Source organism: Hippocampus guttulatus, chromosome 19 (genome assembly GCF_054856545.1).
Source record: "Hippocampus guttulatus isolate MCC_2025c chromosome 19, RoL_Hgut_1.0, whole genome shotgun sequence".
Lineage (NCBI taxonomy): Eukaryota > Metazoa > Chordata > Actinopteri > Syngnathiformes > Syngnathidae > Hippocampus > Hippocampus guttulatus.
The window spans coordinates 4,932,112-4,944,898 of record NC_141279.1 but is presented as its reverse complement, the minus strand read 5'-3'; the positions used below and the strand labels follow the sequence as shown (position 1 = coordinate 4,944,898).

Genomic DNA, 12,787 nt, shown 5'->3' with positions numbered 1-12,787 from the left:
GGCTAATGGAGAACACGATCTAATTGCCTTCGTAATAGCTGGGACAATAATGAAGTCTTGATTTATTATGATATCCAACGGCCTGTCTCCCCCTCCTTGCGTTGCTGGTGAGCTTTAATTAGCAGTTGTCCCTGTCAGTCAACCCACTAGCAAGAGGCTTCAGAAGAGTATTCCTTTCACCAAATGTCACATATGTTGAAGATAAGTGTGACATGCTCCCCCCCCCCTCCCCCACACACACTGTTCACCAGGTAATGATTATCTGCTCAAAGAGATACAGTATATCACAGGCTTATTGCAAGGCTCTTGTTTGTTTCATTATCTGAGTTTTTTTTTTTGGTTTTGAAGAGGAGTGAAGAAAAAAAAAACACTCGTGTCCATTAGACATGTGTTTTCTCAGCACGGTGATCCAGCCTGTTGACGACCTCTTAGTGAAGCTGGATCACACAGAGAGAAGCGCACTCTCCCGTAGACTGACAATACTCTGAAAACCTATTCATGCATCCAAAGCCTCTCTCCTTTCATGGCCTGCATAATAAACTGTTACCTGTGCTTCAAGCCGTCCTATATTTTTCTGAGAACTATTTGAAACGAAAGTCTGTATCATTGTTTTCAGTCATTTGCTCCCATTTTGGGGGGAACTGCTACCCACCCACACCTTTTGTCTTGGTCACCTAGTAACCAAAAAACAGATTTCCATTTTCTTTCATTTCTCTCGTGGAGAGAACCCTTTTGTTCAGGGACTCAGTACTGATCAACAACTTAGGGCTGTTAATATGGATCTTAGACATCACTGCATTCGTATTGGTTGATTTGGACTGGAACACAAAAAAAGGCTGCGTTAGTGGTTTGCCATAGCTGGAAAAAAATGAATTACAATTATTTAAACAATCTTTCAATTCTCAGAATCCCCCAGATCCTAGATTGTAGTGCACCCATTTGTGTGTTCGCGAGCGACTGTATCATTTGAAGGCCACGTTCAATGCTCAGCAGTGTGTCTTCCAGTCTGCCCACCAGGATTTATTGACCTTTCACAACCAAGCGGTTAGCTGCTGCTAATTGTTTATGTATTGCGTCCTCACCCCTTATACGCCTTACGTGTGCATTTAGAATTGAGCCTGAACGGCTATATAGCTACATATTATTGCTTACTCGTTTAATGTTGTTGATTTAGCCAACATAAAAAAAAATCGAATTTGATTGAATCAGAATGAAAGAACTGGTTGCCAGCAAAACACCATGAGCATACACGTATTGGGAACCTATCATGCGTTTTTTTTTCTTCTGGAAACTCACTTATTTGCTGTTTTGTGCTCTTTTTTTATGCCACAAGATGGCCCCTGGGAATTGAAGGTCCATTTAGACTGAGAGACATGCTTTGTCATTTTACTGTCCTCCATGTACATACGATTTTATTTTAATTTTCAAAATCAAATAATCTGTAGGCCATTTCAAGTCGAATGTTGCAAGATGAATGGGTACAAAACTATTTTGGGATCCTTGTTTGTGACACATTTATGGTTTAAATTATGAATATAGGCCTTTATAAACTTAAGGGGTAAGGTTGCATTTTATTCACTATTTGCAGAAAGGCTTATCCTATAAAAAAAAGACTGTATACGCACCTATGGACAATTTCGAGTATCCAGTGTTATTGGGATGGTTTGGGAACGTGGGAGGAAGACAAGTGATAAAAAAACGCACGCACGCGTAGGGAAAACATGCAAATGCCACACAGGAGGGTCTGAGCAGAGATGCAAATCTCAGATTGCCACCTGCCACCTGCTAAACCACCCGCTGCCCAATAAAACAGAAATTAGTTATGAACACAAGTTCTCAACATCATGAATTCATAGGGACTGGAAGGAAATGATATATATGTGAGCATCAATGAATAAATTAAACGAGGACGTTTTTGTATTCAAGATGGAACGGATTTTACCCAATACCACCCCCCCACCCCGCCCTTCCCACAACCCTGATTTTCAATATGCGCCTCGTCATTGCTTAATGAAGTGCTCAAACCGATAAATAAATGTTTCACCCAGCTGGCTTGCTTACGTCAACCTACTACAGCCAATCCCGGGCGTTCTGTAGACACCTTTTTTTGGTAATCCTCTTTCCTTGAAAAGGAACAGTCGGATCAGTCACCACACTGCGCTGTTTACGCCAGGAAGCGTAATTATAACCTTTCTCATACGAACAAAAAACGACTCAGCTTTGAAGGGATTTCCACTTTGGATTGCGCTGTTTAATGCTTTTTTTTGTCGATCATTTAGTTTAGCCATGGCACTGTTTGAGAAAACGTCTCATTCAGTATTTTACGTGCGTAAATTATAAAGAGCGTGTTTTACGCACAGACCGGATGGATTCATAGTGTTAGTTCTTATTATTATTATTATCATCGCTATTATCTGCTTGTAGGAATCCCCCGCAGGTATGTTTTCACTTTTTTACGGTTTTGTAATGTTCTGCGCACTGGGCTGCCGGCACCAAGCCGGCGGTCAAGCGGACGACGGGAAGCGGTACATTTGCCGAGCGGTGCCCCTCGTCGGCGACACCAGCTGCACGGTGACCTTATTACCCGAAATCAACAACAACGGGGGACAGGAAGAGGAGCTCCGCAACACCGTCATGCAGCTTCGAGAGACTATCCTGCAGCAGAAAGAAACCATTTCCAAGCAACTCGGCACCATCAACGAGCTGACCACCAAGCTGTCCCTTTGCGCATCAACCAGCGATGATCGAAAGTACGAAAAAGGGGCTCCCTGGGGCAAAGTGAAGCAAAACACAATGGGAGACGTCCCCAGGGATCCAAATGACACTGTGGAGAATCTTGGCAAAACGATGCAGGGGCTCAAGGACCGGCTGGAGAACCTGGAGGTATGTTCGTCACATTGCCCTCAATGCATGCGTAAATGGCCCAGTTTTGTACTCATCAACCTATTTAGAACGCCCACGGTTTCAAGTTCGGTTCAGTATGTAAAACTGGGATCAACACTTTGTGTGAGCTTAGATGAGATGAGCCACAACCTCAGTAGATAATGTCATTATCACTGCGAGTCAGACGTCACATATGCCTTAACGGGATATTTATATTCTTATTTGATCAATTTGAATATTTCCTATATTTATATTTGGATGCATACATTCTTGTTTCCATTCCATTCCCACCCGAAAACAACTTGGGGTGATTAGGAATATGACTGTGGTGATATGGTAAAATTGAAATATCATGTTGAGGCATTGTTACATTTTGCCACAGTTGTAATTTAGGTCACCAAAATGTTTTTCAACAAGTGGGAGGGGGGGGGGCCCGCATTATGATGCAGTCTAGTTATTCACCAATACAAAGCACTCTAATTTTGTGCTAAATTAATACATCAGTGCATGTCGCTACAAGAGTGCAGAGTTTTGGGCCCAAGGGCCACATTAGGTTTTAAAACTGCCAGATGGTTTAATCATGCCTATATGAGCCGCGTCAGAAAAGATCACAAATGATATATTTTCAACCCAAAATACAAAGTGCAAGTTTTTCCACCCCCAATGTTGGTCAAATGATTACGTTTGCTTGATTCAGTGCGTGAGAAGAAGCGATTTGAGTGCAAGTCACATGAATATAACAGGAAAAGAATTTGGTGGAAATTTTAGCAATCACTGATGACATCGAATCATTGTTCGGGGGGAACTCACACATATTAACTCATTTACTCCCAAAGACGTTTTTAAACGTCTTTTCAGACTTGGTCTAGAATTGGCTGGTACTGAATGAGTTAAAAATAAAAAGCTGTTGTCAGACAATGAATCAAATAGCACCCCTGTTTTTAAATAATAATTCAATCATTGCATTTTATCTTTGTTTTATATCCAATGATTGTACACATACAGACATCCAAATCCCCAACAGCCAAATAACAAGTGAGTAGCAAAGACAGTCTTGTCACAACAGGTCCTTTAATCAATTCCACAATAGGGACATTTGGAAGTGAGTCAGACATGCATGCGGAATCCTGCTGTGAAGTCAAAAGCGTCTCCCGCCGCTACTTGTGCCCTGGTCACCTGTGCCCACTTCCTGCTCATCCGTCTTTAGCAACAGCAGATGCGGGCCAACATATCCGGCGCGTCCTTCCCCAGCGAGCTGCGTGACTTGCTGCAGCGTCGCCTGGTCGAGCTGGAGAAACAGCTGCTGAGGAAAGTCAGTAACCTGGAGGAGGAGAAGAGCATGCTGTCCAACGCCACGGCGGCGTACCGGCTGAAGACGGAAAGTACGCTCAACGCCCTGGTGGAGAGGATAAGTGAACTCGAGAAAGGTAACGTTACCCAGGCAAATGTGAAAAGAGGCTTTCTCATATATTAAAATAAAAATGTTGGTAAGAAATGTATCCTTATAGGCGAATTTGATCACCTGGTAACCCATTTCTGAGTAGCTTTGTTTTCACCCTTTGTTGCCCTTTCCATACGGACAGGAGGGGAAGATTTCAAGACCCCTGAGCAGTTCAAGCTCTCCCTACCGCAGCGTACAAACTACTTGTACGGCCGCATCATCAAGAGCCTCCCCGAGATGTACGCGTTCACGCTTTGCATGTGGATCAAGTCCAACGCCTCTCCGGGCATCGGGACGCCTTTCTCCTACGGTGTGCCCGGACAAGCCAATGAGGTTGTGCTGATCGAATGGGGCAATAACCCAATTGAGCTGCTCATCAATGACAAGGTGAGTCATCACTGCTTTTCAAAAACTGTCATCGTCCATCTCATGGGCTTTGTTTGAACTGTGAAGGTTGCGGAGCTGCCGTTGGAGGTTCGTGACGGAAGGTGGCACCACATCTGCGTTTCCTGGACCACCAGGGATGGACAGTGGGAGGCCTATCAGGATGGGGAAAAGCAAGGGACAGGGGACAACCTGGCAGCGTGGCACCCGATTAAACCTGGAGGGGTTATCATCCTGGGCCAGGAGCAGGTATCGCAATGGCTGATTTAAAGTGATGACAACGATAACTCGAGGATGATACGCGTTATTGAAACTGACGCCGCTGCCTATCTTTGAATAATTCATTCATTTTGTCCAACGAGCTACAGATCCGATTTGCAATAGCTTGATTAATAGAGACAAGATCACATTTCGCAAGACAGATAAAATTGACAGTATAGCAATGTATGAAGGACTAAATAATTTGCATAATATAAAATGCAGACATGGGGGTGGTGGGTGGGGTGACGTCAGGTCCCCCCCTGACCCTCCTTTTCCCACGTACGGAAAGTTTAATCAGTGTTGTAAGATCTTTAAATAAATTGGATAGATTGGTTCATCTTCTGATCAGATGGATGATTGGTTGTCTTTTTTTTTTTTTTTGAACTAGCTGATTGGTAATCGGCGATCGGCGCCAAAATCCTGATGGTGAATCCTTATTAGATTCCAAAAGTTTCACTTTGGTTTGGATGCCGGATACCACATACGGGGTTTCTAATATTGTAAATACCTTCTTCATTTTTTTTACATTTTAGTTTTGGGACTTAAAAGGTCTATAAAAAACTGACCCCAATGTAAAGAGCAGACCTCATTGCCCTTTTTTTTTCTTTTGTGGACCGCATTTCCTTTTTTTTCTGATGAAATTCCCGCACGATCATCGAAACAGTTTTTTTTTAATCTACTGTCAGTGGATGTGGACAGTGATGCAGTGCTGTTCTACATGACTGCATCCTAAAGATACTCTTCAACTTGTAAACGAATACCTCTCATTCCAAACTGAGCAATATAATCTTCGTAAAGGTTGTTTTTCATGTCTGAATTGTGCAACCTTCTCAAATGAATAAAAATATCTCGTTTCACTTGAAACCACCTCACATTATCAACCAGAAAGCTCGTACATGTTCAAGGAATATTCCCTTGACATTTATAATGCCGATGTCTGCAGGACGTTGTAGGTGGACGCTTTGATGCCGGTCAGGCCTTCGTGGGAGAACTGAGTCAAGTCAATATCTGGGACCGCGTTCTGAAGCCAGCCGAGATCCAGTCGATGGCCAACTGCACGTCGTACTTGCCCGGTAATGTGATCTCATGGCTGGCGAGCAATGTGGAGGTGTTTGGGAGAGGAGCCTTCAAGAGGCCCTTGGAGATGTGTCTGGAGCGTCTGCCTAATACTTAAACGCATCTCATCTGCCATTGTTGTTAATTAGCTGCTATTTCCGTGCATTCATTTCATTTCTAATTACTGTGAGACCGTTTATGGAAGCTGTGAAAAGCAACATTGTGAGTGAGGCATAGAACACTTGGATGTGAAAATTAGGTAACACTCTTAGGGGCTGCTTGCTTACTGTTTTTGCTACCTGGTGTCAACTCAGTTGAGTCCACGGTTCCTTTGTGTGTTACCGTCGCCCTATTATAACTCATCCATCCTCAGAAGCTTTGGACACACACATAAATATTGTCGAACCTTGTTCCAACGTTCCCCGTTTACATTTTCACCCCTATAACGGTCACATTTCAAAGTCCCGATTTCACGTAATCCATTTGCCGCTTTTGCTTATAACGAACATCTCGATTACGTAAATGACATTATAATGACCGGATTTTTTCCCCACAAAATAGTGAAAACCGCCTTCGCTACAACGAACCGTGGCAAGCTAACCGCCGCCGCGACATTGCTTAGGAACAAAACAAACAGCACGGGATTTCCCTCTGTTGCTTAGCAACGCTACTGATCGACTCGGTACGTTGTTGCACTTTCTGCCGTAACTCACGGAGGCACGGCACGGTTCTGAGCACGTCGTCTGAAAACGTGCGGTGAAAGGAAGCAAATCTCTCTCTCCGTCAAGGCTGAAATTGAATCTCACTTTCGAAAGGACGCTCAGCCGAGACGATGAAAATTGACGACAATCGGCGACATCGTAACGAGGTTCGAATACTATCCAAGAGAGCCAGACTTGCGCTGACATGTGAGTCGCTGTTGCGTGCCGGGCGGGAGAAAACAGGAGAGAAGACTATCTTTAAGGTTCTGGCACATGTTATGTCTATTGATTAACGGGAGAATCGGCTTGGAGCCAAAATCAATCACAGGTTGTATCCTGACATGATTAGCTTGGAAAACCTTTCTCTTCGATTGACACTCTATGAGGTGAGGTGGGGGGGGGGGGTCGATACTCTCTGTATGGACATCAGTAATAAATCTATCACAGTGTTTTTTTTTCCTCTTTGCCTTGTCTATGTGAACAAAACCTGTTAAATGATGTTTTGTATTCATGATATGATTTTTTATTGTGTATAGTTGCAGTGTGATTATTAGCACTGGTAGTTGTCTACTTTTGATGTATTTATTTGTGGTATGTGTCGTAATGTAGACGTGCTGTCCTGTTTTTCTATGGCTGTTTTGCATGTTAAACTCTTCCGAATTGTTGATGTGGCCTTTATGGGGACTCGAGTGCCAACGATTGTTTTGTATGTATAAAAATGACGTTGCCATGATGTGTGCTTAATAAAATAAGAGCTGCTGCCTAAATGAATGTTTGCCAGATTATTTATTTATTTTTTTGTCAGGGTAGGATAATTTTCACGCCATAATTTTCGAACCGAGTGTCAGAACTGCAGTTTAGCATGAAGGAGTTTTTTTTCCATTTTAACCCTTTCAGGGACAGCGGTCACTACAGTGAACAGCTGATCATGTTATCAGATTACAGGGTGCAGGAAACGCTTAATAATAAATCCGAATGACTACTTTTAATATGATAGCAGTATATTGGAGGAAAGACGTCTCTCCTTGTGCTTCCAGGACTTTACTCCATTGAAGCTTACATATACACACACAAGTTTAAAGTCATCCGCTGTCCCGTTGGTGGCAACTGTCAGGTATGATAAAGCGGCGTGGGTGTGACATAAGTAGTATATAGCGTAAGCCGAGCGGGGATCTTTTAACTGAGCTGACTTGGCTTCAGGACAACACCAGGTGGCGTGGGTGGCATTAGCAACGCTTAACAGAGGGAGAGGTCAAAAGGTCGACGGTGACAGAGCAGACATTTTGTCCTGGAATTCCTTCTGGCTGCAAAGAAGCGCACTTGAAACACATTTTTTTTCTTTATACCTTTTCCATGGAAGCAAAGACAAATGCATCAAAGCATGATAGGCATTTACACATGTAAAATCCAAGCGGCAATTTTTTTTTATATATATTTTTTTCTTGGGAAATCATTGTTATTGGTCAAACTATATGAAAATGACCCACATTCACCAACTTTAAAACTCAACATAGTTTGAGGTCAAGGTTGAAGATTACCATGGCAACCGCAAGCTCCCCGACTGTGTCCCCATCAGGACACATTCATTAGAAATGTCACTATTATTAATGAACAGGGACAAGCTGTGATTAGAAAGACGCTTGAATAACTGCGCCGTTTTTCATCACAGCTGGTGAAAAGTCCTCAAGTGACATTGTCGTTTATTATTAATATGCTTTCTCTTCGAATGTATTTATTATTATTTTTGTTTTGGTTATCAAATGTCCCATGGGTTTGTTGTTGTTTGTTACATTCACTTGATGACGCCAATGTTAAAAAAAAAACGATCACAAAAAAAAACCCCTGATGACTACCCGCTGTGCTGAAAACTAACATTGAAAATGAAATGACCTTTATAAAAGTTAATAATTCATGAGGGGTTTTAGCTTGAGCGCCAGTGGGTCACTAATTGATTGTCCTCACACAATGTAATATACACGTGGTTAATGACCTGCTAGCCTTGTGAACATACATGGGTAACTAAATAATTCATTCAAACAGCAGAGAGCATCGCGGGATTACAACCTAGTGGCACAGTAGGACCGTACGAACTTGCTTACTGTTTCTCTATGTACAGCGTTTACTTTTTTTTTTTCTCCAAACTATACCAAACAAGCAACGGTATTCCTCCAGTATCCCCATCGAAGCACTCATAGTTGAGAATGGTTAAGAGTAATAGTGTGTGCCATTCTGTGCCCACAGTGGCTCTTTCTCTTCTCTTTTAACACTGGACACGTAGAAAACAATTCTGCTGCGGCCATCCCTATGCCTCTTCAGGAACAAAGCGTTGCTGGATGCTGCAATCTGCAAAATGGATAATGAATTCATGTCAGAGTGAAGGTTACTTATGTGTGTAAAATAAAACTTGACAGAAGAGCCAGCATGGGGTCCCAAAACAAAAGCACAGAAAATATGAATTTCAATATCGTTTGAGCAGCTAGACCAGATCTGCCCTAAAAAAAGATTCCATGTTCTTCAAATTCAAACGCGAGAACTTGAGATATGTACATCTCAGGTTTCTGCAAACCTCATTTTGTGCCCAGGGAAGTGTGAGAAAATGTGTTTTTTCTCAGTATCTAGGTCTAGCCTGCCCTCTTGCGGTCAAAATGTTTACTTACAGCAGCGATGAACAGATGGGTCAGGTCATTTGTATATAATAAAGTCAAATAAAATAATAATGCGGTTCATATCTGTCGGTAAAAATGTCAAAAGGATCATTTTATCAATGTTGAATATTTCTTTATAATGAATTGAGTTCTAATTTGCTGATAAACAATTTAGTCCACTTGGCCTGAATACCTTGAGCTGCTCACCGTTTTGAAAATGATCAGAATAAAATTTGAATTATCTTTACGCGCAACGTAACTGATAACTTGGACCCATTTCTTGGACTGGCAAGCTTTGGTCACATGCAAATTTATGTTGTGTTTGTTGTACCTGAGCTCTTTTGTGATATCGAGGGTGGCAGGCGATGACTGTGATGAAAGAGAAGGTTGCAACAAGTATAGCAGCAGAGGACAGGATGAAGAGCATGTTGTCTGGAAAGAACATCATTTCAGATTGTTAGGAAAACAATTCTGGTCAATGTGATGCTTGTGGGAACAGTTTAGAGGTGGATTGAACTATTCAGTGTTAAAAAAAAAAAGGTTGAGTGAACTCAAAATGTTAAGGCATCCATTCATCCATCCAATTTCCGAACCGCTTGATCCTCACTAGGGTCGCGGGGGGTGCTGGAGCCTATCCCAGCCGTCTTCGGACAGTAGGCGGGGGACACCCTGAATCAGTTGCCAGCCAATCGCAGGGCACACAGAGACGAACAACCAACCACGCTCACACTCACACCGAGGGACAATTTAGAGCGTCCAATCAGCCTGCCATGCGTGTTTTTGGAATGTGGGAGGAAACCGGAGCACCCGGAGAAAACCCACGCAGGCCCGGGGAGAACATGCAAACTCCACACAGGGAGGCCGGAGCTGGAATCGAACCCGGTACCTCTGCACTGTGAAGCCGACGTGCTAACCACTGGCCGCCCATGTTAAGGCAACAAACTTCAAATAAATGTTAAGTTGCGCACAATTCAACAAAATAGTTTGAGTTTGACTGTTGTGAAAATTGGCTTTTCTGCATTTCACAACAGGTCAATTGGAATTTAATTATTTGTTGTATTGTTGCGCAAACCAACATTGTTGCCATAAATGCCAATAATTTAGATTTACATTTAAATTGCTGTGTTAGCCCCCCAAAAATACAAGTTGTGTGTGTTTTGTTTTTCTTTCTTTTTTTTTTTTTTTTTTTTGACTGAATGCTGTGACTTAAATCTGAACTACAATTTATTTCCCACACAGAAGTTTAGGGTCGGATAGGGGCATCATTGTAACTTAGCAACAAGAGCCAATCAATTGAGCACAGATCATATCGTCAGCTGTGATAAAACCGCATTCCTTTCATTTTGACTGGCCTCTCGCCGCCTGCGAAACGAATCCAGCCGAACAGCACAATGACAGTATTATCCGAAACACCTCATGACACATCAAAACGTCTCAAATCTTACCCAGCTCCCTTGGACTGTGCCAATAAGACAAACGGCGTGTGTGGATGTGCGCATGCTTCACTCACTGTTTTTCCTGACGATGAGACTGAAGGAGGTCTGCAGCTTGCTGATGTCATTGCGGATGCTGATGTCCAGGCAGTGAACCCCGGTGGAGGTGAAAGTGTGATTGAGCCACAAGGTGTTCTCGTACAGCACGGTCAGCGTGCAGCCCCCCGTCGTGTCGGGCACGCAGTGGGGAAGGAAGCTCCAACACACCCACTTAGGGGGACTGGGGAAACACATCGATCTCAATTTCTTCCTTGAGGTCATACAAAGCTCAGAAAAACTAAAGGTCATTTTTACCTTCCATCCACGTGGAAAGCAAGGCCGGTGGTTTGAGACACCTCGTAATTAGAAGGCCCCTTCAACTCAATGCTTTTAATGGCATCTACAAATCAATTTACACACTTGTTAGTCAAAATTTTAAAAAATGTAGGATGATCTCATGCACAATTGAAATATTTACTGTCTGTACTTTTATTTTATTCAAAAAACACATATATATATACAGTATATACAGTGTATATATATGTATGTAATTGTTTTTAAATGTAGAGTGTGAGTTCACTACAAACCAAGCACTTGAATATCCTTGGAGTAGATTCCAGTTAATGCAGGCGTGTATTTAGTCATATTGACTCCAATTTTCAATCGGAGTGTGTAGTTTCCAGACAAAGCGTAGTGGTAGCGGACAACAGGCTCATTCCCCTGGATTACCTCTCTGCGTTACCATCAATAAAATACTCATCAGAAACAACGCCAAACTTTTTAGAATGATTTTGCAGAGCACTCCTCATACCCGTTCCCTAAATCCCACGTGAAGCTGAATTTTGCCGTGCTGAAATTCTGACGGGGATCGGAAAGTTCGAACATGGTCTCGGTGGGAATGTCTGACGCCAGCTCTCCTTTGTCTCTCACATAGGTGGCGTTACCATCCATTTGATAGAAAACCAGCTTCCCGGCAATAGGTTCTGATTAAAAAAAGATGACATGTCATCGGTGCATGCAAAGAGGTAGAAAGTGATGTTCAGCTACCTAAATCTGTCAGAGGCCCGTCAGATTCCGCCACACCCAGGAAAATTCGGATGAAAAGCAATAACAGTGTTCTGGAAACGCATCATCAAGTTAATGAACCTTCCGAAACATACAAACCGTCTGAATAAAATTGTACCTGTCCATGTTTGCTGGTTCTCTCCTTGAGATGCCCTCAAGGATGTAAAATTGAAGTCAAATCCAGCGGACGAAGATGGCAAAGAAGAGGCAATATGTGTCCAGGACTTCTGAGCTCTTCTTAGCTTCCCATCATCTCGGTTGAAGGCTTGAAATTGACACCATGAAATGCAGTCATGTGGCCCCCTACAAGAGCAACAACCTACTTTTGAGCTGTGAACATAGTGTGGCGTTTCTGCTCATATTGTTGCTGAGATCCATGTGCTTCATTTGGGGCAAAGAAAAACCATAAAATATTCTGGTCCACATGATGTAGAAATTTATATCAACTGTGAGAAGAAGCCCATTCAAATGTTCACTTCAAAGTTCAAACCCAGAGCCTCAGAACTGTGAGACAGACATGCTAAGCATTTGTTCAGCGCGCGGCAACCAGACTTTCACACAATGCTTCGAAATGAATTTGCTTTGCGTTGCAAGCAAAAAACAAAACAAAAACAATAATAATAATTGGCTGTAGCCTTGAGTTTCAGATTTCCACCGCTAGATGGCGGCAGATAAATGAACAACATCCGCCCACCATCATTTCACATGGTTACGTGGAAGTCAGTGTTTCTTGCATCTTCTTTTTTTTTTGTGAGGGTATTTTTGCACATTCATTTCTTCCTTTTTTATCCCCCGAACCGTAGGTCTTAAAAACTGAGCGTTGAGACGAAGAACCGGATGAAAAAACAAGAACTGGATGTGCAACTCAGCGTACTTTTC

General features: G+C 42.6%; 2 protein-coding genes across 2 annotated transcripts; one reads left to right on the top strand and one right to left on the bottom strand.

Annotated features, from left to right (window-relative positions):
• The first annotated feature begins 2,154 nt into the window (after positions 1-2,154).
• On the top strand, positions 2,155-7,497 carry nptx2b (neuronal pentraxin IIb). Its single transcript, XM_086099372.1, has 5 exons — positions 2,155-2,883; positions 4,091-4,310; positions 4,467-4,711; positions 4,778-4,957; positions 5,913-7,497. Exons 1-5 carry the CDS (start codon positions 2,440-2,442, stop codon positions 6,141-6,143), a joined length of 1,320 nt encoding a protein of 439 aa, XP_085955498.1. The 5' UTR covers positions 2,155-2,439; the 3' UTR covers positions 6,144-7,497.
• A 606-nt stretch (positions 7,498-8,103) lies between these two features.
• tmem130 (transmembrane protein 130) lies at positions 8,104-12,034 on the bottom strand. Its single transcript, XM_086099247.1, has 8 exons — positions 12,027-12,034; positions 11,891-11,967; positions 11,655-11,826; positions 11,431-11,576; positions 11,159-11,243; positions 10,882-11,084; positions 9,703-9,803; positions 8,104-9,069 (listed from the first exon to the last, which is right to left on the bottom strand). Exons 1-8 carry the CDS (start codon positions 12,032-12,034, stop codon positions 8,932-8,934), a joined length of 930 nt encoding a protein of 309 aa, XP_085955373.1. The 3' UTR covers positions 8,104-8,931.
• Between the last annotated feature and the right edge of the window lie 753 nt (positions 12,035-12,787).